The following is a 25968-nucleotide window of genomic DNA, read 5'->3' as shown; positions in this document are numbered from 1 at the left end:
TCACGGGCCGTGCGCCTGGCGGCGCGCTGATTGGCCGAGGCGCCCCGTGCGCGGCGCTGAGCTCGGGAGGGGAGGGGAGGGAGAGAGGCTGCAGCGCCGCGAGCCCCGCACAGTCCGCGCCGGCCGCCCGCCCCGACACACCGCTCCCGCCTCGCGCAGGTAACGGGGCCCCGCCGCCCGCGCCCGCCCGAGCCCGGCGGGCACCGCCGAGCCCCCTCCGGGGCTGCAGGGGGTGGGAGGGGGTGGGGGAGAGCCCGGCGGTCCCTTGGGGGGCGGGTGGGGCCGGCCCCGGGGGTGTCCTCCCCCCCCCCCCCCCCCCACCCTCCCCGTCCTCCCCCGGGCGGTAACGGCCGCTCCCCGCCTCGCGGTGCCCCCCGGGCGGGGTGTGTGTGTGTGAGTGTGTGTGAGGGGGGGGCACCCCCTCCCCTTCTTCCTCCTCCTCCTCCTCCTCCTCCTGCGCGGCGCCGGGCTGGAGGCGCCCCGCAGTGGGCAGGGCTCCGGCGCCGAGCCGCCATGACAAAGGCGGCGGGGCGAGGCGCGGCGCTCGGTGCCCCCGCGGCCATCCTGAGGGGCCGCCCCCGGCCGCCATCTCGCGGAGCCTCTCTCCTTGTGCACCCCCCTTTTCCCTATAGCCCCCACAGCCCCTCCGAGCAACCCCCCCCGCCCTCCCCGGGGGGCAGCCTGAGGAGGGCGGGACCGCCCCCACCGCCACCCCCGGCCGGAGCCGCCTGTAAAATGGCTCCCGCAGCCGCCGCCGGGCTCCCCGCTAGGGGTTGTGGCCACCCCCAGTGCCTGGGCTGAGCCCCGCGGGTTTTTTTTTTTTTTCCTTTTCTTTTTTCTGTCACACGGGGTTATTGCGCGTGGGAAGCGGAATTGTTCGGATGGAGTGAGCTTTAAGCGGGGTGCGTGCCGAAGCAGCCTGAATAAATGGGCTTTAAAGGGTGATGTAGACCAAAACGGGCTGCCAGGGCTTCGGGAAGGACCCAGCCGAGGTATACGAAAGGTCGGGGGTGAGGAAGGATGGTTCTTTCCTCACGGACCGAAAAAAAAATAAAGGTAGCGGTTATCCCCGTGCAGCAGGGCTGGATTGGAGGAGTGCTCACGGGGTGCAGGTTGCGAAGCGTCTCCGCTACCTCCTGCCATCTAAAATACGGATGCTGAAGTAATTTATTAAACCCTAAAATTTCCTTTTGTCTCCAGAAAACGTGACCGCTCAGGCTGAGGGGTCAGGAGGTCTAGCATCTCGCCTTTCAGGAAAGGAGGTTAGCGTGGCTGAAATTAGCGTGGCTCCTCGAAATTTAGGTGTTCGGTGGGTTCTGACTTTGCAGCATCCACTGTGGGATTGGATTTGCAGATCCATCTGCCAGTTCTTTCTGCACATAACCGTAAGATTTTGTTAAGGCACAGAGAGTTCTGTGGTACTGTTCATCTTAGCCTCTATTTTGTCTGTTCTTGTGGGGGAAAAAGCACTATTGGCTGCTTTCTTTGTCAATTTTGTTGTATTCACAATTGGATGCAATTGATGCTGCAGCTTGAATGCACTCTTATGAGAGAGTGGCAAAGAACTGGGATCGTGTATTTGCGTAAGATAGGAGGGATTTGCTTCCAGTTCACCTTTGGATGCTTTTGTTTGCATTTTTTGAAGTAATCACTTCTACAAGTTAACAGCCTTTTAGGAGGAATCAATGACTGTAAGTTTTCAATCCCAGTGTGTGAGCGCTTGCACGCCTTGCGTTCTAGATTTCAGCCGTACCTCTTCCAATTCCAGGCTAATTAGAGAATGGCGGCTCTGCATGTGAAGCTGAAACGTCTTTTTCGTGAAATCGGTGTCTGAATAATGCCTCGCTATTTTTCCTCTTTAGAAACATATCAGCATGGATAAAAATGAGCTGGTGCAGAAGGCCAAACTGGCTGAGCAGGCTGAAAGATATGATGACATGGCAAGTTGCATGAAGTCTGTGACTGAGCAAGGAGCTGAGTTGTCCAACGAAGAGAGGAATCTTCTCTCTGTTGCCTATAAAAATGTTGTAGGAGCCCGTAGGTCATCTTGGAGAGTCGTCTCAAGTATTGAACAAAAGACGGAAGGCGCTGAGAAAAAACAGCAGATGGCTCGAGAATACAGAGAGAAAATTGAGACTGAGCTAAGAGACATCTGCAATGATGTGCTGGTGAGAAATAATGAAACTGTTGATCCATTTTTACTTACAGTTGCAGGGTAAATGGTGCTGGGTCTTGTAAGGCTGCTTCTATCTGTTCTTTCATTAAAGCTGCGGTGTCCTGTGCCATTTCTGAAGGACAGGATTTAAAATTTGTCTTGCTCTTCTTTTCCCCTCTAATATATTGATTATTTATATACAAATTAACATAGTTATCAATGCTAATGTGTTTGGAGACATGTTGAAACCTTACGGTAACTTCTCATAACTGTTACTTTATACCTAATATTTCTTTGAGGCTGAGGTAGATATGGGCTTGGTTTGGAGTCCTCTCCTCCAGCCTGCTCCCCTGCAGTACTCGTGTCCTGGATGGCTTTGATTCCTGTAACTTTAACGCGCTGCACTAGTTGTAAGAGGTAGTTCTTACTCGACGGAAATTGTGCCCCTCCCTGGGTAAGATGATGTAATGTTAGTTATGACTCAGCCATGCAGAAAACTGTCTGCAGGAAGAGGCAGTAGCAACGCTATGATACCTTCTTAAACTTCAGATTTTTAGAAGCAAACTGAAAGGGGGTTCAATTTAGGCATTTTCTGGGACTCGCAGTTGTGTTACAATGGGCACGTACCTACCGAGGAATGTTATGTTTGCCATTACGAGGCTGGTTTATAAAATCTGAACATCTTCCAAATGCTTATTCCACGTTGTCTCTTTTTTTTTTAACTGCATATGCCGGTAATGCTTCAGTGAGCACATGAGCAATGAACGTCCTGTCCTGCCACCGCTTGGGGCAGATGTTGCTGTCAGCTGTAGAATTTCACCCTGGACTGTGGGCCCTGCTGGTGTGTCACCCCATATGTGGCGGGGGATCACATACCTGGCAGTGACAGGATGACTGCGATCCGAGGGAAGCGGTCCGTAGCTGAGCATGTGCTCGAAGACCTGATGTCAAACTAAAATTAATGCCAACGAGTAGCATAAACTTGGCTTGCCGTGTCGGATAGCGAAACGGTATGGGCGGTGATCACTTCTAGAAGACTGGTTCTCCAAGGGTGTGTAGAAGTCGGCATGGAGAGCTCTGAGCCTTGGCTTCCAGCTTAGGCTGGCTTCCACGGTTATTGTAACACACCCAGTTTCATGCGCTTTGTTATTCTGTGCGGGGATGGCTCTTAAACTTCCACTGTGAAAATGGAAAAGCCAAGCTTGTGCATAGGAAAAAGCTGGTTTGCTGTTCCGTGTGTTAAGTGGCAGCTCATCAACTTAAGCCAGGAAAATAAGGATCTGAATCTGATGTTCTAATTTTGTTATTTCTTTTTTATTATTATGATTAACTTACTTTATTAACGGGGAAAGTCCTCGGGGGTGGATGCTTTCAGTTCAGAGTGATCTGAAGTTCTTTTTGTGAACTGCATGTGGGTTTAAGGATTAATTTTAATTAAGCCGTTGGGCTTAGAAACCCCTTTTTAGTAGAACTTACCAAAGTGTTTGCAATTAAGTTTCATTCTGATAATGGAAACCAGATTGAGGCAAAACTAGCCTGCTTTTATTGTGCATGCAAAATACAAGAAATAAAACAAAAAAAAAGTTTTTGAGGCTGCTGCAGCAACTAATGGATCAGGGAGGGGGAAACATGGATGGGGAATCTTGTTAAATCTTTTGATTCTCAAAATAGGCTTGAATTTCTCTTTGCTGTGCTTAATGAGAGATACATAAATTATTCAAAAAATTATTATTCTCTGACATGTTACTACTTCTAGGCAGCTAATGTCTTGCTCATTTTCAGTGTTGCCAGTCTGGTTTTTCTTAATAGATTGAGGAAAAAGTATTGTCCAGATGGAACAATGCCTTAGACAGTGATTAATAGCAATAAAACTACTTCTTAGATTTAGGATTAAAAAGGAAAATGAAATCTTCTTGTATTCAAGTGACAGGATTTAAAAATGCTCTCAAATGGCACACACCGAATTTGACATCGATAATTATAGTGAAGGATTAGATTTATATCTTAAAATGTATTCTTGATTCTTTGTTCACATACATTCTTACCTAGTAACGTGACTGCTTGCATTGCTTTACTTGAAATCCACTTTGCTTTATCAGGGAAAAAGCTCTAATAACTATTTTTTATGAACAGGACTCTGCACAATGCCACGTGCAAAGGTAGAACTAGGATTTTTCTTAGATCCTCTGTAATTTTTGCACAGCCTGTAACTGTTCACAGAAATGAAAAATAATGCTTACCACATCTCGATTGGTATGAAATGTGCAATGAACGGGGCCCAAAGTGTTAAATTTTCAGAGTTCTCAGTCATGAAGCTTATCCATTTTGGCTTAAAAAAAATAAGTTGGAAACTTGTTTGTATCTCTTATTAAGACTGTGAATCCATTTGAGCCGCTGTCTTCAATTGCCTACTGGGCTCTTAAGTAATATTTAATGCCCTGGAGTGTTACATCACAGCTGAGTGTGGAAGTGACCCGAGTCCTAACTTCTGTGTTGAAGGGAGGAAATTAAGAGAATGTTGAAGCAAAATGTAGCCAAAGCTGGCTCCTCTGAAGCTTCTCGCTCTCTTCCCTCGCTTGTTGGAATCAAATTAGTAGCGGGTTGGAAGGAACAGCCCTTTCAAGCCAGTAGGTGTGGAGTACGCCAAACTGTGACTGGGGTCTGTTCCCAGCTCTCCTATGAATTGACGGGCTAAATAAGAGTAATGCTGGGCTTTTCTTGGTTCGGAACTGCTAGTGATCAAGAGATAACAACATGAGCAGTGACGTGGGTCAGATCCAGACGTTTTTCTTCTTTGCACTGACCTCACCACAGAAAAGCCAGCATCTGTGTCCTCGCCACTTCTGTATCTTCCCTTCCTTGATCTTTCCACAGAGTGCTTTTACAGCTCTCTAAGCAGGTGAACTCATCCTTTTGCTTGCTGCAGCCTCGGCGTGCTGCTGCGTGGAGAGAGAGACTTAAAATCTCTTCTTCCAGCACCAGTTTTGTCAGATATGCCCAGATACATTCAGGCATATTATAATCAACCCTAATTTTTAGTTCCTTTGGTGGCACCGATAAACTGCTAGTAGTTGTGACACATGGTGCATACTACTAGTTACGTGCACTGTAACAATGAAGACTGATTTTCCAAACCCTTCAAGAATAATAATATGGGGGGGGGGGGGGGGGGGAGACATGGATGGGTAGTGGGTTGCCATACTCAAGCATCGTAAATGTACTCGAGTATTATAGAAAATTTCCAGCCTCAGAAATTTCATATTGATACAGGAAATTAAGCAGTTAAGTACTTTTCCTCATGTTAGCTAAGTGTGTGCTTCACATCCCGTTTCACTTTCTGGGGTAGGAGGAAGGTCTGTCTGCAATAGCAGTATAATAATCTTTTATTTGTCGTTTCCATAATAAAAATAGATGTTACTCGAACAGGTGTGGATTTTCTTCAATAAGCCCTTTTTTCAGGTAAAGGGAAACAGAACTGTAGCTGAAGTGGTTCCCATTAAATTGGTAGTAAGATGGATTTTCCAGCTAATAAGGATTCTGAAATACAGAGAAGAAAATGTGGAGAGGTCTTTGCATAGCTAGCATCTGACATTTCTTACTGCTCGTGTGTTTTCTGGAGCACTAAACTACTGCTAGCTTTCAGGCAGTCTCTGATGTGAGTTAAATGCAAACTAATAATTTAAAGCATGAGAATTGTTCTTCAGTTTACTGTGGAGGTAGCTCTAGACAGTTACTGTCTGATCTCTAGGCTGGCACATATGGCAGCACAGTCCCTTGCATTTCCTCCAAAACATCTTGTGATTTTCTCACATTTGTCCCCTGCCCAGTCTTCTGGGTGACCTGTCTCCCCCCCGAGGTTCCCCCACAGTTATACCTTAAGTGAATCTTTGCTCGCAGTTCACAAGCGCTCTGCTTCGCTACTTCTTTCCCCTTTGGGTTGTTCTTTTTGAGGTGTAGAGTGCTTCCTGAAGCCCTGGCTCCCATTCAGTGCTCGAGAGTTGCTGTTGCACATAGGTGCTACACTGCATTCCCTTCCCTGCCAGAAAATGTTAAGGAAAAAGGTGCTGTTCAAGAATCGGATGAATTGCTTGCTTGCTTTTCCAGGTTTTATTTCTTCCTGACTTCGTGCTCAAAAGCATAAAATGGGGCTCTTTGTGTACCTAGCTGGATTTCTTTGCATTCTGTAAAAAAAGAAAAACGTTCATAACAGTGGTTATTGTGAAAAGGGAAGGTGATGAAGTTAAATATCTCAGCCAAGTGACTTTAGGTTTGCAATTCTTCCATATGTGTGTGTGGGGGGGGGGAAGGTTCGAAATATCTGGAATCTTCCATAAGGGACTGGGGGAAGGTTTAGTAACCTGTTGTGGGGCTGCAGTTCACTGGGGGCTGAGAGTGTAATTCCCTTCAGAATGCATCTAAATGGCTTCTTAAAGAACATACCACAGAATTAATGCCTGTTGCTGTCCTACTCACAAATTCCTCTGAGACTATTTTCTAGATGCCTGCAAACACCTAATAGGTTACTATTTCAACATCTATAAAACCTGTTTGTGTGCTAATTCCAAATGATAGGATCAGGAAACTTAGTCCTCCGTCCTGTAAGAAGCTATGTGTACATATGGGGTGTTCTTAAAATCCAGTGTGTCTTCCTGGCGGTCAGGACACAGCTAACCTATAAAGTGGTGGTAGCGAGCAGACAGCTGGATTGTTTGAGCCACAGTGACTGATTATCCTGTGCAGCCTTCAGATATCTTCATAGTGTAGATGCTAACAAAAAAAAAAGAACACGTTCTGGCTGAAAATTTCCACGTTCAGTTCTCTGACTCCTCCAGACTTAATTTTTTGGTTTTGGCTTCACTTTTTTCTGCCTTTAAGATCTGTGCCCTTTATCAGATGCTTTTAGGAAGGAGAAAAAAAAGGAAGAGGTAGTAGAAACTTCTGTCTGCAGAAAGCAGCTCTTTGAAGGAGGATGGCGAACTTTGAAGTCTAGGAGTTGCATGCATCAAGTCTTTGTCTTGAAAAACTTGTTCCATGTCATTCTAAGCTGCCTTGGTTGAATAATTCAGGCTTGAAGGCAGGCCGTTTAGTTCAACTTCACTCAAAACAGATACTGCTTGATCACATCATTTAAGGTCTTGTCCAGTCAAATTTTGAATATCTCCAAGGATGGAGACTGAATGACCTCTCTGGACAGCCTGCTGTAATATTTGTTACACTGTGAGTAACCATAAAATATATACATTTTTTTCTCCTTTTATACAGTCAGAACTTATGCTCCAGCTCATTTGCTGTGTCTCTTTCTTTCACTGTAGACCTTCTGGAATAGTCCGGTTCCATCTTCTCTAGTCAGCTGCACACGGCAGTAAGATCCGTTGCTTTTCTCCAGGCTGAGCAAACCCAGCTCTCAGCCTTTCCTCATATTTCTTGTGCTCCTGCCCCATAATTATGCTGGTGGCCTCCCCTGGGCTCGTTTCAGCATGTCCATGTGTTGGACTGTGGAGCCCAAACCTGGACGAGAAACTCTGGATATCATCTCCTGTTTTCAAACTTTGTGTTGAAAGATGGTAACTGGTAACATGCTAGGGTGTGTGTGTGAAATAAGTCGGTACCTCTGGTTCAAAAATCATTTATTTGAATAAATTTTTGTATATTGCAGAGGAGAAAATAGCCAGGGTTTATGCCTTCCCAGGATGGTTATAATTAAAGCTTTTAATTACTCTCCAAGTCTAGCTTTTTCAGTGAAGTTTCAGCTGGTATAATTGTTCAGATATGTTGAAGGGAGGAGGCTGAGACTATTTGTATCAACCTCATGATTTCACTTTGCTAATCCTTTAATCACTTCCCTAGTTGTAGCTACACCCCTTCAGGTGTTTGTTTTTGTCCTTGTTTTCCTGCAGTGGCGAAAGCACTGCCTAAACTAGAGCAATTTCCTTTTTTTAATTAAAAAAAAAAAAGTAATGTGTTGAAAAGCTTTTGAATCACAGAATTAAAACATCATGGACAAGTTGAAATATTATTATTTTGATAATTTCAATTATTACCAGTTATGCAAAATTAATGCTTTATTTATTCTACATTGTTCATGTAATTCTTTGTAAGTGTGTGAAACTTCAGTCCATTTTTGAGGACTTTTTTGATTCCAGCATTTGTAAGTAATTTACTGATGGTTGGGCTGCGTGAACAAAGGTGAGACAGCACTTACTAATCTTAGCAAGAATTGCATCTATAATGTTGATAGATGTTTTTGGAGCACCCATTTATCATAAAGTTGGTCACGGTGCTCTGCATAAATGCAAACACGTATTTAAATATGCAGTTACCTGTGGAACTCATATTAGTTACGCACACACGTGTCTATGTACATATATGCAGGTATCTGTATCCGCTTGAATTTGTTGGAAGTACAGCAAATCTTTACTATAACCAGTGGTCTGCTGTACTAATTTAAGGTCACATTTATGCTTAAGAAATGACTTTGATTTAAAAATAAAATAACTGTACATAAGGTTTCTGCTGCTCAGGAGCATCCAGGTAACTTTCTTACTTGAAAGCAACCTTGAGTGTTTGCTTGCCTTATGTGCTTGGAAGTGGTACACAGTTTTAAGCAGCGAAATAAAAACAAGTGGTTCAATTTTAGTCACTTATGACAAATGCTCTCCTCCTTACTCCTTGCTGTTGAAGAAGCAAGAACTTGACACAAGCACTGCGACTCTGTGAAGCTGCTAGGTGTGCTCATTTCCCTGGTGCTCAGGAGGCTGGCAGTAGAAACACTGCTATGGTAAGATGCGTGCTGCTGCTGGGCCTGAGGAAGATGTAAGTGGTAGAAATACAACATCTAAAACATGAGCAGAGTTGGTGCGTTATCTCTGCTCATCTGTAATAAGCAGATGCCAAGCTATCTCTGGTTTTATCTGGAAACTTCTGTCTTGTTACTATGCATCTGACAAAAATACACTTTTCTGAAACCAGTTCTCAAACTCTTGTCTTTTTTTAGTTTGGTTTTCTTTTTTTTTTCCTGTCAGCAGACAAAGCAGCTCCTGGATATTAACCAGAGGTTGATCATCTCTTCAGGCAGTAGTTGACTACCATTTTGAAATAGTTTGTGAGAAAGCTTTGTGCTGTTAAATATGATGGAATAATGTTAAGATGATGATTACCTCTTGAACTTGTTTTTTATTGAATGTCAGCTCTTACATAGTTGCTTATTTTTTCTTGAAATCTGGCAGAAGACTGGGTGTGCCCCATCTGATGAAGAGTAATAGTAAGTCATGCTGCTGCTGAGATAAACAGTAAATTCTTTTTTGATCAGATTTAGTCCAGATCAAATAACTTAGCAGGCCTTTTTCCTGTTTGTTACTACCCTTTGTGGTTATGCAGGTAACAAAATATTTAACAACAGGGATCTAAGTTGCTCAGCCTCTAATCAGTCAGCTCCTAGGGCAGAGTGGGCTTACATCTCTAAAATGGTACTTTTGCTAATATTAGCATCCTGTGCTGGAATGAACTGCTAATAGACACATTATATAATGCGGTACGCTTCACACTGCAGATCTGCTCAGAGATCCCTAAATTGCTAGGGATAACTTGTTCTTTTGTTTCTTCTCAAGGATAAAAAGTGTTATGTTTCTTGGGGGGGGGGATTTAATAGTATCCCTTCAGAAAGGAAAACTGGAAAAGCTCAAGACAGCTAGAATGTGTGCTCTGGTTTGGAGTACCGCCAGGACAGCTTGTCATGCAGAGCTACCTGTCCAGCAGAAATTCTCATCCAACCCAATTGGTTTCAATTTTGTATTATCACAAGCTTTTCAGAAGGTATTCTGGTTTTTGTTTGTTTTTTTGTTTTTTAGGGAGTAATGATCTGTGCTCTTGGCACCGTGCTATTTTGTTGCAAGTCTGCAACAGTCAAGAAATAAACTTGAGGTGGTGCCAAAAAAAGCAGGGAAATGTTGCATATTGGCTTTGGTTCTCAGCAAAGACTGTTTTTGTGTATTAATGCTTATAGCAATGCCTCAACAAAAGAGAAACGAGAAAAATAATTAGGATTAAAGTGGCTTATTGGCTGCTGCCTTTTGTATGAATTTTCTCAAATTTGGTTACTAAACTGGAGAGGCATTTTTGCTTATGCATCACAATTCAGTTCCTTCACTGATGTGTTCTGTAGCATGCTTTGGTAGAAATCTGTAACGGTTGGCATGAACGAGTGAATAATTTCTGAATACTCTCCGAGAGTATATCCTGCTATTAAGCGTACCTGTTCCCTGTGCCACCAATACTAGCTGGAGAGCAGAGAGGTAGAAGAAACGAGCTGGGGAGGGCAGGTCTGCAAGGAGAGCTACAGATCGGCCTGTGGAAGCGTGGTGTGGAAGATGCTGCTCCCCGCTGCCTCAGTCCCCCTGCTTTTCTTTTCATACTGGGTGTTGTGTGGCTGTAAGAGCCAGATCTTCCCTCTGAACGCCCTCTAGGTGTGCTAGTGCATACACCTACTTCTTGCTTAGTGCGCTGTCCCAGCATACGCGTGAGCGTGATTTTTTTTCTGGATGTCCTACTTATTTCTCTCTTGTCTCCCTCCAGTTGCCCACATGTGACACTGCTTTTGTTCTCTTTTCTACAGAAACATATTTAGACTGTTTTTAACAGCATCTTTTGCATAAGCTAAGAGTTCTTGCCAATCCTTGTCTGCTCTACAGGATTCCCTTTTCTCCAGTAGCCTTTTAGCTCTGTCAGTTATCCTCTTATTACTCAGGACTGTCTCCTTCATTTTCCCCCTTCTAGATCTTCACCAGATCAGCAGCTGCTTTGCTGTAACCAAATGTATGTTTTTCCTGCTCTTACCAGTCCCGGGTGTCCCTGTGCACGTTGCATCTCCCACCGTTGCATGAGCTCCAAGAGTCCTGCTCTTCCCTTTGTCCCAAATCCTGCATTGCTCCCCTTCTCAGGCTCACTATTCTCACTTTCTTTCCTTGCCTCGCGTTTTTCAAACTGCTGCCTGTGTGGGCAGCCAGTTTGATGGGAAGAGGGGATAACTGGTAGTGAGGACAGGCAGCAGGCTTGTTTCCTTCTTCAGCAGCTGTTTTACCAGCCAGCTCTCCGGTGCAACAGCAGCCAGTGGTATTTGACAGGTTCTTGTATGCCTGTTCTGCTGGGCAAATGAGTAGGTAGAAATCTTGAGCTGACTTTAAACAAGAGGCTTTGCTTTTGGCCAGAGTAAAAGGCTGACAGCAGAACTCAAAGCACCACTCTTGTGGCATTTTGTTGTTTTTCTTTTTCCCAAGAGAGTAGGAGGCAGTGAGGCAGTAGTTGTAAATCCCCTTAAAAATCAAAATTTGTCATTTTCCTCCAACAATTCAGATAGATATCTAGAAATAAAACTTCCGCTGGCCACAGATGGCTTGGTTGAACCCTTTGTAGTGGGTACACAGATCTGTGCAGGGTGGCTAACTGCACGTATCATTTCATAGCCTGTGTGACTTTCCTAGCTGGGGTGCTGACACAGAACACACGTGCACAGAAAACCAAATGCTTGCCTTTTGTAGGAACAACAGGTATCGTGAACTTACCATACACATGTGACTGACTTTAATTTTGGCATCAAAATAGAAGTATGTAGGGAGTAGGTTAGCCACGATGTTCTGCAGTTACTGTTCTGATTAGTTGGCTCTGCTCAGGACTAAGTTAGTGTAGTTCTTCCTTCCATGTGTGTACCTGACCAGAATGGATGTGTTAAATGTTTGTCTGGATGCACCTGATACTTTACATCTGTAAAGTATTCCAGCATCTGTAGAAATGAACAGTTGTTACCCTGAGAGCACCGGAACACAAGAGGAGCTTGGTACTCTCTGGGTTGCACTTGGTAAGTGCATCAGTACATCCCAAATACGTCCCAAAAGCTAATTCAGGAGATTCAGTGGTCTTCAGTCAACTATAATTTTGTTGCTTGTTCAACCACCGTGCTTCAGCTCAAGGCTGCCCTCCTAACATCCTCCACATCTTTCCCTCTTGGCCACTCACCTTCCTTTGTAGACCACAAAGTAAAGAGCTGCCTGGATGGTGTGAAAGTGCAGCGTGGGCTTTTGATTCTAATTTGGAAACGGTGAACTCTTCAAATGATCTGAAGCTATCTGGTGGCCTTCTGAAAGAAAGGCAGACTTGAGCACCAATGCTTTTATAAGCTTTTTTTAATTAAAGTGGTTTAAGGCAAAAGTAACAATTCCTTACAGGCACGTATCTGCAGCTTCCTTGACACAGAGTACTGTGGCTCTTAAGGTTATGTTGATGTAAAGGGAACTTGGACAAGTGCGTAGAATGTGGACAAGCAGCCTGCTGAAGGTTACCACACTTAGAAACCACATCTGGCTCAGGAAGTCCCTAGGCATCGATGGAGGCCAACGGAAGCATGGTATTTTCTTGGGTTTTTTTGTATGTTTTTCTAACGGAAGCCTCTTTAGGGCATTGTTGCGGGTGGGTTAGTGGACAGAATAGCCCTGTCTGCCAGGGCAGTCACCCCTGTGTTCTTGTGGAAAACACAGCACTCGTGTTGTGCTCCTGTAGGAAGATAATGGCACACTGCCTACATCAAGAAATGAGGCCACTGTCCCTTAATAAGAAATGTCAAAGAAATAGGTTTTCAGGCTGAGCTTAAAGAAGACACGCTGTTTCTTTCATGCCTTCTGGGTGAATTTAAAAGATAAAAGTCCTTCCATATGTTCTTCAGCCCTATGCCATATACCACAAATTGAGTGAATTAAAATTCAGCAAATTCTCCTGTGTAACTCCTCTCCAAAAGTAGCAATAATGGCATAGCTATGTCAGATGGCTTTTGACACTGCTTGAAAACAGAAGACCTGCCATGTTAGCTCTGAGCAAAACCGATACCCTTTAAATTAGCTAATATTTTTCAATGTGTTCCTTTCAGGTTTTGCCTCTCTTAAGCTTGGTTCTTTTGTGCAGAAGCAATTTTTTCCCTTTGATATTTCTAAAGGCTTTTACTCAGCTATTTATCTTACTTGTAGTTAATTGCTGGTATTTAAAAATTCTTATATATTACCTGCTCATTTACAATTATATTACTGTAGAATCAAGTGACTTTATTCTTATGACCTGTTTGTCAGGAGAGGAATATCTTGAGTAGAAAATTGAGCTGTTGTTGCAGTCTTCAAGTGCTTTAGGAATTACCTAAAGATTCCAGACAACACGTACTGAAACTGAGCCCTTATTAAAGGGAGATACATGCAGGGCTACAAGCAATGGAACAAAACTGAGGCATGGATTTTAACACTTATGGTGGATTTGGGAATGGTCTTCTGGCCTGCACAAGTCATTTGCCAAAGATGTAAGCAAAGACTTTCAAAAGAAAGGTATTTTGAGGCTTCTTATGAAAGGAAAAGACTATTCAAGTCGTCTTGGGTTGGCTTCCTGTCTTCAACTGAAGTTCTCGCCACAACTTGACAAATTTAAGTCTGTATGCTTGCAGAAGGCAGACTTCTTGTAGAGGGTTTGCTTTTGTTTTGTTTTTTTTTTTTCAGACTGAATTACTACTGTGGTGCTTCCTTTGTACTCCTGAGTCTAATGCTTACCTTTAAGACTATCCTGCAAAACCACAGGAACAAGTCCATGGGGCCTTTCATCAAAATAGGCTCAAAATGCCTTGTGCTTGTGGTTAGCATTGCCATCTGTTGAATGTGTCCTGCTCTGGGTAAAGAACGTAATTAAAAAGGAACAGAATAAATCTTTATCATTTAGCTTTTGATGCAAGCCAGAACTGAAGCTCGCTGGTAGAATAGTAAATTTGTGCTGATGCAGTCTGTTACATCCTTCGAGACAAAGACTTTCTCTGCTGCATACTTGCTGGGGGTGGGGGAATGTACCAAATTTGTGAGATTGCTTATCTGTGGTATGCGTGAGCATAGCTGGCATCTCAAGTCTGAATGCACTTTCTCTACCAGTCCAGAGGACCAACGTGTTGTCTGCAACTGCGATTACTGCCAGCAGTGACGTGTTGGAGCCCGAGTTTTTCTTTGCTAGCGCATTTTTAAGACTCGATATTCAAATTTAATGCATGTATGTTTAAAAACAGACCAAAAAAAAGTAAGTTTTCATTGAAAATCTCTTTGGAAAGACTGCTTGTGACTTTGCTATGAGAAGTATTTGAAGCACTTGTACAAGCTGTTACAGGTTTCTGCTGTACAGCACTCCGAGATGCTGCTGCATCTCTGTCCGCTTGACTACAATGCCATGGTTTGTTTCACAGCAGCTAAATGCTCCTGCTGTCAAATAAAAAGCTCTGGCAATTACAGCTGGGGGGACAGAAGGGGAGTGGATTTTGGAGAGAAATTGTTCCTACAAGATTCTCGTTCCAGCACTGTAATTAACTGCCCATGGAGGTGTAGTTAGTGCGTACTTCAATATACAAGTAATGCATTTATATAAAAAAAATCAAAAATGGGCAGAAATTTGACATGATAGCTAGAATATCTTGAATGAGCACGACAACTTAGCAACGTGCTGTATAGATGTAATGTACCCTTGTGGTATGGGCGTCCTTCCATCGTTAAGGTGCTGTGTGCATTGCAGTGATGTGGCTTACCTAACAAACTTCTTAATTAGGCAGTACCATACTGGTTCTGTCTTGAACTAATTTTCAGCACTTCGGTTCCCCTTGTGGTGATCAGCACTACGCTGATAACCAACCATTGCCATATACCTACCTTCTCCCTCCTTTGCCAGAATATGTTCAAACAGTAGTTGAAGCATCTCATTGAGGGGAGAGAGCTCCTCCTTTCAGTAATCTCACAGACCGTCTTTTCGATGTCAATCCGCTTTCAGGTTTTGCTGTTACTGTTTATGAAGTACTCAGTAGAATTAAAATTCTCCCAAAGATGCGTGGCCTACCAGTACTGTGTGGTGGTTGGAGAGAGAACTTTCACCCAGACAGGAGCGAGCTACCTGCGGAGTCAGAGACTCGTTGTGTAGGTTGTGATGTATGAATGGCTATTCAAAGGGATTTTCTTAGTTCCTCTGACTTCCCAAGTCAACTTGGGTTTAGAACCCTTTTCAGTGCACTCTTTACCCACTGTCCAAGCTGCTGTTGCCCTGCTAGGTTCTATCCAATTATGAAGACTTCATTAATTGGTAGTCTTCCCTCCTCTATGTCTGCTGGTGCAATCCACCCCTTCAGTTAGATGTCGGCAAGCAACTTGACCTCATTTGGGGCCAAAGTGAAGTTCAGGTCTGGGAGTTTAGCTGCTGCTGTGGGAGTGAGCAGAGCTGTACTTTCAGTCAACTTCTGATACGGGTGATGAATAACTTCTGTTTCTAGAATTGCTGCAAGTATTTTAGTCTGGCCTCTTAATGGAGGGTACAGAAGGAGGGCAGCTCCCTGTGGTGCCAGGGGGTAGGTGCAGACTGACACACCTGGCTTAATTGCAGCCCTGCAGAGACAGCCTAATAAGCCTCGTTCTCAGCAGCTAGGAACCTTCACTTGTCATTGGAGTGAGAGCTGCTTGGCACTGATGAACAATGTCATAGCTGCGAATCCTGAAGTTCTGTGCTGGTGAGAGCAGAGCGTGTAAGTAGCGACAGAGAGCCAAAGTGTGTGACCCACAAACCTGACAGCCTTCTGCTTCGTGCCAGCCGTGCTGGGGCAGCGGTGGCACCGAACCCTTCTCCTCACGTGGTGGTGGGACCTCCAGGGGGGTGCCTTGGGCAGGCAGTGCCTTGGCTCCCTGTTTGGCTCCAGAGAAATACTGCTGCTGCTGACTCGCTTGTCTTAGCTTCCCTTTGTTGCCAAAGGTTTGTCTCTGCTATTGTTCAGACAGGAAGCAAGGACACACAGTATTTTTTGAGGTCTCCCTGCATGGTCTTGTTCTCTCTTGCTCTTTTTGTCAATGACAAAGTTTTCTGTAGCATGGTGTCCGCTGATTTACTGGCCGCAGGTGCCTGTGTTGGGTTGCAGCACGCTGGTTCCAGCTTACTGTAGTCCGGCTGACCCTGTCCCAAGAGCTCATCACGTAAGATACTCAGTAAACGTGCAGGTCTAGAAGGAAGTACTGTAAGGCAGCCATGGCTCTGGAAAGATGAGCTAAAAACAGTGAAGCGAAACTGAAATGTCATTCTTCTAATTTAAAGTGAAAAGCGACGCCCAAAAATTCTTTCTGAGACCTCTTTTAAAAAAACTGTTTGCTATGTAGCCATAGCAAAGTTTATGTAACAGCTTCTGATTTCATTTTCAGTATTCAAGAGCACTTCTGCACTTTTTTTTTCTGGCTTTTAAATAACTGGCTTTTCTTTCAAAGTCTGATTTCAAGCACTCACTATCAAGAAGTTTGACAGGCTTGTACCTTAATTTGACTAAATGTTTTGGAGCTAGTGATTTTTTTTCTTTTCATCATAATAGAACTCTTGCTAAATTACATGACTGCCTCAGCTGGGAACTTGCTATGTTAATTTAATAAGCAGCTAGAATAATCTAGAAAAACCTGGTCCTAACTGGCAGCCTACGGGGAGGATTTGGTGGGGTGACTTCAGAGAGCTCCCCTCTGCTTTGGAAGGGATGGGAATACCTGTTGGGGCAGCACATACTCAAATAGCTGATCCTCCTCAGTGCTGCTCAGCTATAGACTTTCAGCTGTTGAGAAATGCAGGGATCCAGGTTCACCTTGCAGTTTCTTCTGGGTAATTCCGGTGTACAGTTCTAATTAATCGTAACTTAAAGTCTCGTTAGCCTGCTGTAGTTCCTGTTGCCCGTTTATGTAAGATGTTTGGGTCTCTGATTTGGCAGCTGATATTTTGAGTCCTTTTATCACCTGTGGATGCAGACTTTCTTCTGTTGTGTATGCTCTGCCTACACTCTTTGGATTACCTTATTTTTGCCAAGGCTTACAGGAACCCTTCCTTTGCTTCTTCAAGATTCATCTGCTAAGCTACCACAGCCTTCTTTCCTGTTCTCCCCGTGGAGCCACAGCATGGAGCATTCCTTTTTGGTACCTAGAATTGTGATCCAGGACACATTCCCCTTAACTGACTATGCTATGTAGGACGTGAAGAAAATAGGCAAAAGTAAAGCTGTCTTGACTATGAGATAGATGGTGATGTAATTGAACTGTTGTTCAACAAGCTGTACGAGTATGCATGTTCACAACACTATGTTCTTTGTTTCTGTTTTAGTCTCTGTTGGAAAAGTTCTTGATCCCTAATGCTTCGCAAGCAGAAAGTAAAGTTTTCTATTTGAAAATGAAAGGCGACTACTACCGTTACTTGGCCGAGGTTGCTGCTGGAGATGACAAGAAAGGTATTGTACGGCAGCTTGTCACCACGTTTTGTCAGATTGGATTGCTTTTGGGGAACAGTGACACTACTGTAGTTGTGGAATACTTGTGTTTGGGCTGTAAATTTCTTTAGTAATAAGCTTCCTGTTTTCTAAAGAAAAATCGTAGGTCGCTGGCTTTCAAATGAGTTATGAAGCTTTCTGTGCGCCTCTGCAGCTTGAAGCGGGGAACAGATGTTCAGTCATAAAGTCTGGAAATCAACTCCACTTACAGGCATCTACCTTATCATTGTAATATGGGTTCGTGCATCTTTTTCCTGGGTGTCTGAGTATTGTTTTAACATCTTCACAGGGAGTCGGCCAGTCTGTAGCTTTTTGAAGTCTTTTTCATGCTAGCTCTGCATTTGCAAAAAGATCTGCGTAGGTTCAGTGATCAAAGGCTGCAGTACACCTGGAGAAGAACAGGATTAATGAACTAAATGGTACTGTTAGGTGAACTTGTTCTATAGCCATGATAGTTTAATCTCCAAATGGTTTTTAATTTCCTAAACTTGCTTATATCTTCACTTAAGCAGCTTGTGCTAATTGCAGGTAAGTTGCCTTCACCTAAGTGTGGTTAGTAAAGTTAAAATAAGGTACTTAACTACAGCAGTTAAGCCACCTAATATATTGTAGCATTATAACATGTTAACTCTGTGCAGCCACCTTCAATTCAAGAGGATATGTTACGTTAGATGGAGCTTGTGAGCAGTGCTAAATGATTTCCTGGAGCCAGCTTAAGACTGGGACCAGGGACCAGAGTGCCCTTAAGAGCAGTGCTCTTCAGCACAGAGCCCAGTCTACAAGTCCTGCCAGGCCTGAGCTGTTTCCTTGCAGACTCAGTTTAATCTGTTACTCAGTTTGCGGAAGTATGGGAGCCTGCAGACGATCCAAATGCATGGACTTGGATCCCTTGGGGATTACTGGAGAGCCCTTGAGGTGTGCAATTGATAGTCAGTAGAACCTCACCCTTTTGAAGGATTTACTAAATTCAGTGCGATTCAGATGTGTGAAGCCCTGGTTGCCTTACACTGCTCTCAGCCTAGGAAGCCCTCTCAGGATGAGATGGGAAACTGCAGACATCTTTTTACATAGGTTCACAGAAACTAGGCTGAGCATGGTATAGAGGTGAAACGGAATAATTTTAAGGCAGTAGATGTCTGCTGTTGCCTTGCCTCGTATCTGTTATATCCATATTACTTACGGTAGCCCAGTTTCCCCAGTACGCTGGATAATGGGGAATTGAATAAAGCTACTGAGACTTAGTTAAATAGGGCTTGATTTGACTTCTGATGCGTACTGCGTGCAGACTGACCCAGCCTTGGTGACTGCAGAAGAATTGTACATGTAACCAGTGGTCTGTACTGTCACAGCCCTAAAGTAACCATGTTCCGTTTAGTAATCTCTCATTTACAGACCTGGAAGGTATGATATTCTTCTCCGGTGAGGATTAAGTTGCAGGCTATAAAATTAGACTGTTAAAATCTCTGCTTAATGTGGTTTTAAAGTTCATTTTTAATCAACCCAGTCGCTTGGCTGAGCAGTTTTTAGTGGGTTTTGACTTACCAGATAAAGAAAACATGTTGAAAGCACACTGGCTCCTAGTTGCTATGGCTCCTAAACTTAAGATTTTTTTTTAAGTGTTTAATCTTGCAGGCTTTTCCTGTGTGCTGTCTGTGATGGGTAACATTGAAGAAGAGCAACTGATAATTGTTGTTTTTTTTTTTTAAGAAATAATGGCTGTTCAGTTGAACAGTATTCTTTCAGCCTTTTGCAGAATAATGCAATATCAGTATAAAGCTCCCAATTCTAGGAACTGGATTTTTGTTTTCATAAGTTATTGTATTGACCAGGGTTTCTTTTAGCTGTTTAGTGGACAGGAATGTCAAGCAGGTAACCTTACCCAACTGTTTTAGCCTTGAACTTTGGAGTTGTAAAATGCTATCTGTCTGAGCAGAACAAGATTGAAAATCTTGCAGCCTTCTTATGCTGGATGACTGATTTTAAAATAAATAGAATATATATAATTCTGCTCTTAATTCCATGAATCAGTGCTCAAAAGGTAACTCTTGTCAAATAAGGAAAAAAAATACTTTTTTGAAGTAATTTATGATAAAGAAACAGTGTTTAAAATAAAGCACCTTCATTTGTTGAAGGTGTTTATTTTTCAAGGTACTTGTTCTGGCTTTCATAAACAGCACCATTTTCTAACTCTTTTCCATTACGGAAGGAGTAAAACACATCCCACTATTTCTAAATTTAACTTCTTGTAAAACCAGTTCTTCTCAACTGTAGTGAACTAACTCCTGGTGATTTTCAAGGTGGTGTGGTGGTTGTCTGGCTCTCCTGAAGCACTCCATTACTCCATTATTAGTAGTAAGTGAAGAGGGGACAGAGCCCTGAATATTTGTGCAGTGAGTGTCCTTCCTCTCCCACGCTGAAGAGGAACAATGCGAAGCTTTAGTTTTGGGGAATTCATAAAGTTGAACCAATTGAGATTGCATAGGCGTCCTGGATATTGGTGTTCAGTTATTTTCAGATTTTGAGTGCTGCGGACGTGAATACTGATATTTTTGAGTCCTTAACCTCAAGATTGCTTTCTTCATTTTTGGATAGGTGACTGGCACTCGTGCAGAGATCATGCTGGATGCATGAATCTAGGATGTGAATCCTTTCGCATCTGAATTGAATTCCTTCCTGCACACCTCTTTCTCAGCTGCTATTAACAATCTTTGAGGGTGCAGGGAACAATGGTGACTTTGTTCTCAGTGTCTTGCACTTTACCTCCTGCAGTCATCAAGGGCATAGTCCAACTTGTAAATTGTGTTGGACCATGATCTCTGACTTGTGCAGGCACGGTCTGCTCATAAGTTCAAGTGTATCCAGTGGGAATGGTGTCTGGAACTGTTCCATTTTAGTATACACTGTACAGTTCCATTTTTATCTTGCTTTTTTCCTGTGACTTACACAACTGAATAAAAAAAGTCTCTAAAAATTAATCTGTAAATTAATCTCTAAAAAAAGAAACAAGTAAGTAACTTTTGGCCTTTAGTTCAAAATATAGGTATTAGAAGTTGTAAGTTAGGTTAAAAAAAACAAACACTTTCCATATCCATGCTGGAGAGAGAGCTATGCTGTAAGCCTGAGTTAAATAGGTATTTTCAGTAGCTTAGGTATGCCACTTTACCTTTGTCAAGCAGTTTGACTGTAACAGAAAAGATGCAGCAAGATAGGCAAAGGTAATCAGGGCTTTTTGTGACTAAAATGTGGATCTCTTTGCAGTACTTATTGGAATTGTGGTACTACATCAAACCTGTGTGTAGTTAAACCTTCAACTTTGTACCTTTTTCATTTAGGCGGTGGGTTTTACGATTGTTAAGCACTGTAAAAGTGCTGTAAGCATTTGATTGTATTTGCAGATAGTCACAGTGTGACAGAGAGATGCTCTAACCTATGATTTAGTGGCAACTTCTTTCTTTTATCCATTTAAAAATTTGATTTAGTAAAATCTTTATAAAATAACTTGTTAAGTGCTTATTCACAAGCTTTGGCTCTTAACATACTTTGTTCATGCAACCATGAACACAGTTCTTATTGTATTTCTGAATACAGTATTTGAATTATTTACTTGTTTTTTTGTGTGTGGTTTTTTTCCCTAAAGGGATAGTGGAGCAATCACAACAGGCGTATCAAGAGGCTTTTGAAATCAGTAAAAAGGAGATGCAGCCAACACATCCCATCAGATTAGGTCTGGCTCTAAACTTCTCCGTGTTTTATTATGAGATTCTCAATTCCCCGGAGAAAGCCTGTTCCCTTGCAAAAACGGTAGGTCTGTGGGGGTGGAAAATCCCACTTCTATTATTTATATAACCTTTTGTCACATGTCTAATGAAGCTTGTTTGTTTAACTGTAGGCTTTTGATGAAGCAATTGCTGAACTTGATACATTAAGTGAAGAGTCATACAAAGACAGCACACTAATAATGCAGTTACTGAGAGACAACTTGACAGTAAGTATCGTTACACTTTACATATTATTGGTAGTGGGGTTGGTCTTTACAACATTTAAGAGTTGTCCTGTTCGTTCTTAACTGTGGAGCTGTTATGTACTTGCAGGCAAGCTTACATGATGTTTCTCAGCTACACCGTTTTCTCCTGCCTGATCTCTTGTGTCTACAGGCTAATTAACATAACACATTTTTCTAGCAGAAGACAGATTCACCAGGGTTTTGTTTTGTTAATTCAAGTAACTTAGAATGTTTAAGTGATGTGGTATGGGGACTGTGGCCAGTGATGATGCTTTCTTTCATTTTAACAGCATTAGAGAATACAGTCACACTTGCTACCTCAAAACTTCCATCAAATTTCACATAGCTTGCTGTGTGTATTTGCATGTGTAAGGAGTAGACCCTATGTGAAAACTGCAAACAAAGCTAGCAAGTCCATTTAAGGGCCTGTTGGGGGGGTGAGGAGGAGGGGGGTGTTTTTAATTTTGGTAAAGCTGAAATTGGAATCAATGCTAGCCAGGCTATTTCTGGGGAAGTCATAAAACAACCATATTAATTCCTTTTGACTTGGACTCTGCTGTAACCAAAATCTTCGTGTGTGTGTGGTTTTTAACCTATTTTGAACTTTAAAACTGGCAAAGATAAACATCTAAATGAAACAGCAAATGTAAGCAAGAATACAATACTGTAATTAATGACATAGTTCACAGTTTTCTTGTGAGGGAAAGGGAGAACTGCAAGCAAGAGTAGAAAAAATAAGAAGCACCTTATGTTGCCAGATGTAACCCCTTGTTCATATGTTCAGTGCATCTGGAATTGCAGGCAGCAAAATAGCTGGACTTCTTTTAACATAACTACAAGCAAAGTTGTACAGTTGCATAAAATTGGAGCTGCCATATCTTCTATTTCTGTTTCTGACACGTTATTTGCCTATTTCTTGGAACCTTTTCCACGAGAATGGCAATTTAATACTACTGGAAAATTACATGTGATAGTTCCAGCTGTTGCTTACAAAACAAATGGCAGAGGTTTCTCAACTTCTGTAGTGGAGACAGATACAGGATTGGCCTTGCTTTCAGTGCGTGTGTGTGCGCTTGCTGTCCCTTGGGTGAGATTGCTCAAGAGCTGTCTCTGAATGAGAGAGCTATTGAAACAGAAAATAGAAGCTGACTTTAATTGCTAGCTTTCCAGTGAAAATAATGTAAAGCTTGTCACAGCAGTTGGAAAGCATCTTGCTTCATACAAGAGCAAAAGTTGGACTGAGATACCATAGTGAATGTATTATGAGAGTAGGGCCCTGAAACTTGATGTAAAGTTTCCATTATAAGGGAAAAAATTGTAGATTGCTGCAAGATTCCATGTCCCTGAATGGATGGATGTCTTGCCTTAAATGTTTAGTGTGACCTGTGTGAGTATTGCTCTCACAATGATTCCGTGTTTTTTCCACAGCTTCTTGAGGTAGAAAGTAACTTCTGATATATGTGTGACTGATAAAGACTGCAATTAAAATCATAAATGTGAAAAGTTCTACTAGTTATGCAAGTCTCTTACACTCTTTTGGATGTAGGCTTTTAACAGGTTTAACAGGGATTCAGCATGCTGATCAATTTTATGCAGTAGCAGTTTCCTCAGCTGATGATTCTTTGTCTCGTCTGGCTGAAGAAGAGACTGTGTTCATTCTCAGGGGGGATTGAAGGTAGAGAAGTGTTCAGAGGACTGTTTAATATATCAGGTCAAAACTTGTTTTACTGGGCTGGGAGGTGGGGGGTGTGGAATCTTTCCCCATTTCCCTTACCCTAAAGGTCCCCCAACAGATTATTTAAACTCTGCTTTCAACTTGTAGTCCTTCTTTTTATACCATCTAGGCTATTTTTATTTAGTGAATAAAGATATGTACATAACTCTAGATATCCTAGGGGTGAGGATTTATGATAGAAGCACCCGATAAAGTTCTGATTAAAAGTTCTTTTTACTGACTGTTCCTTACAAATGTATGGAGTAGCACTGACATGGAGAATAATGGATTTGAATGTAGTGCAGGGGCTAGAAACAGTCCGGTATGTTGTTGTCTCCAGAATATTAACTTGTTGCTTACAGCAAGGAATGTTTAGTGCAGCTATGTCTTGAGAGTAAGAACACATAGTCTTGCTTAAGTCTCTGTATTGTCCTGTACTTCTGGCAAGGGTAAAATGTTTCTGGTGTTGGATTTTTTTTTAGCATCACGTAGGACCTACAATTATTGGTAGATCCCAAAGCAATACTAAAATGTGGGTGGACAAAGAATTAAGTTGTTCTCAGGTTTTACCACCTAATCCCATAGAGCATGAAGGATTCAGTTAAGGCTGCTCTAAGTCCATGGAGAGAGATTACAAATCATATTGGGCTGGGAATAGTTCAGAAGCAGTCAGTGTGGAGAAAACTGTGCTTCACAAAATAATTTCTTTGCCCTGGGTGTTGCCCTGGAACTGGTGCTTAGTTTCTTTAGTGGTACTTAATCTTGATATATGGCTCCTTAATGGGATTTTATGAAGCTGAAAATAGGTTTTGGTACATACAGCATGTTTAGCTTGATTTTTCTTCCCTTCTTCCACTGCCCTCCAAGTTTAGAAGCTCTGTGCCTACCCTTAATCAAAATTTGGATCCATTAACCGAATAGAGCCAAGGGATAGCAATTTTAGTGAAATATCTTGGTTTAAAAAAATCTTTAGATGCCTATTCTGAAGAAAAGGTTCACTCTGCCACTAGATGTGGAAAGACACCTTTACTGAAGCTTTTCCTTCAGAAATATGCATAAAGCTCACTTGAGGAGAAAGTACAAATCCACGTGAAGCCAAGTGTTGTTAGTTCCTTATTCTCAAGCATCTGGTCTGTAGGTCTGACTCTGGCCTGCTTGTAGTCGTGTTCTGGTGAGCCTTGTGAATACAAGATCTTGGTTTTGGCTGTTCATAAACTTCCTCATTAAAAGCAGCTTAGGGTTGGGTCACCTAGCACTAGATTTATATTTTGTTTTGTGTGGAAGCAATAGCCATTTACTTCTGCTTTCCTGCAAAGAGAAATATATTAAATGTGCTTTTTATCCCCCCGTGGTGCTTAGTATGACCTCTTACAATATTATTAGAAAGTGGGCTTCTCAAATAATCATTGATTGTTGGTTGTAAATATTAATATCTTACCTTTTTTTTAACTCCATTTTCTTTCCCAAACAGTTGTGGACATCGGATACCCAAGGAGATGAAGCTGAAGCAGGAGAAGGAGGGGAGAATTAACCAGCCTTCCAACTTCCGTCTGCCTCATTCTGAAATTTACACAGTAGACCATTTGTCATCCATGCTGTCCCACGAATAGTTTTTGTTTACGATTTGACAGGTTTATGTTACTTCTATTTGGATTTCTATATTTCCCATGTGGTTTTGTTTAATATTAGGGGAATAGAGCCAGTTAACATTTGGGGAACTTATCTGTTTTCATCTGAGGTGGCCAATATAGGGTTGTGAAATTTTTATACAAGTTTTACATGTTTGGCATAGTACTTTTGGTACATTGTGGCTTCCCACAAGGCCAGTGTTAAAACAGCTTTCTATGTCAAGCAAAGAAGACTGCTTGCATATTGGTCTGTCGCAGTGGAAAAAAGGGATAATTGGTTGCAGCCACAGGTGTAGTTAGCATGAGTACTCGAGCTGGAGCACACATGGCTGTGAACAAACTGATGTCCCACAGATCTTGCATGTCAAGTAAACATGTGAAATCTGTGGAATATACCAATCAAGTGTACATCTCTGATTGCAGCTGAAGTGTTCCTTAAGACAGTTTGATAACCCAGTCAGCTTTCTCTAGAGAAGGACAGAGAAACGGTTCACATTCCATTATTTGTAAAGTTACCTGCTGTTGCTTTCATTATTTTTGCTACACATTTTATTTGTATTTAAATGGTTTAAGCAACCTAAGAACAAATGTACAAGTAAAGATGCAGTAAAAATGAATTGCTTGATATCCATAATGACACTGTATATCGAGCACAGCAGTAAAACAAAAACCCATGTATTTAACTTTTTTAGGTTTTTTGCTTTTGTGATTTTTTTTGATACTTGCCTAACATGCATGTGCTGTAAAAATAGTTAACAGGGAAATAACTTGAGATGATGGCTAGCTTTGTTTAATGTCTTATGAAATTTTCATGAACAATCCAAGCATAACTGTTCAGAACATGTGTATTAAGTTGATGTAAGTGGAATAAAAGTTTTATGAATGGACTTTTCAACTACCTTTGTAGATTTCATGTGATCTCTTTCCACACTTAGAGTAACAGGAGTATTATACGTGAAGTCAATTTGGGAGCCTTTTTATTAAGGAGAATATTAATACACACTTAAGGATATAGTTAATTTCGTGGAAGCCAAGATTGGATGTTTCACATCAGATTTTTAGATTGCCCTAATTAATTTACAGCTTTTAGGTGGCTAGAGCTTTCTGACTCTTTCACTGGTACTCTGGAGATGCTTAATAAAA

At 42.2% G+C, this 25968-nt stretch overlaps 1 protein-coding gene across 2 annotated transcripts; it reads left to right on the top strand.

Moving 5' to 3' along the window:
• Positions 1-10: 10 nt before the first annotated feature.
• On the top strand, positions 11-25723 carry YWHAZ (tyrosine 3-monooxygenase/tryptophan 5-monooxygenase activation protein zeta). Of its 2 annotated transcripts, none has more exons than XM_080583199.1 (6): positions 11-159; positions 1863-2168; positions 17318-17441; positions 21118-21281; positions 21370-21465; positions 24669-25723. In XM_080583199.1, exons 2-6 carry the CDS (start codon positions 1875-1877, stop codon positions 24726-24728), a joined length of 738 nt encoding a protein of 245 aa, XP_080439325.1. In that variant the 5' UTR covers positions 11-159; positions 1863-1874; the 3' UTR covers positions 24729-25723. The 2 variants fall into 2 exon arrangements, with proteins under 2 accessions (XP_080439325.1, XP_080439326.1); XM_080583200.1 differs by lacking the exon at positions 11-159 and adding an exon at positions 720-902.
• Positions 25724-25968: the final 245 nt, after the last annotated feature.

The sequence above is a fragment of the Anser brachyrhynchus genome, assembly GCF_964034855.1.
Source record: "Anser brachyrhynchus genome assembly, chromosome: 2".
NCBI lineage: Eukaryota > Metazoa > Chordata > Aves > Anseriformes > Anatidae > Anser > Anser brachyrhynchus.
Note: the sequence above shows the minus strand (reverse complement) of the source record. Positions and strands in the feature narration are given on the sequence as shown.

Coding starts and splice junctions, on each gene's coding strand:
- YWHAZ (XM_080583199.1), top strand. CDS start 1,875: ATGGATAAAAATGAGCTGGTGCAGAAGGCCAAACTGGCTGAGCAGGCT. Junction 21,282..21,369: donor CCTGTTCCCTTGCAAAAACG/GTAGGTCTGTGG, acceptor GTTTAACTGTAG/GCTTTTGATGAAGCAATTGC. Junction 21,466..24,668: donor TACTGAGAGACAACTTGACA/GTAAGTATCGTT, acceptor TTTCCCAAACAG/TTGTGGACATCGGATACCCA.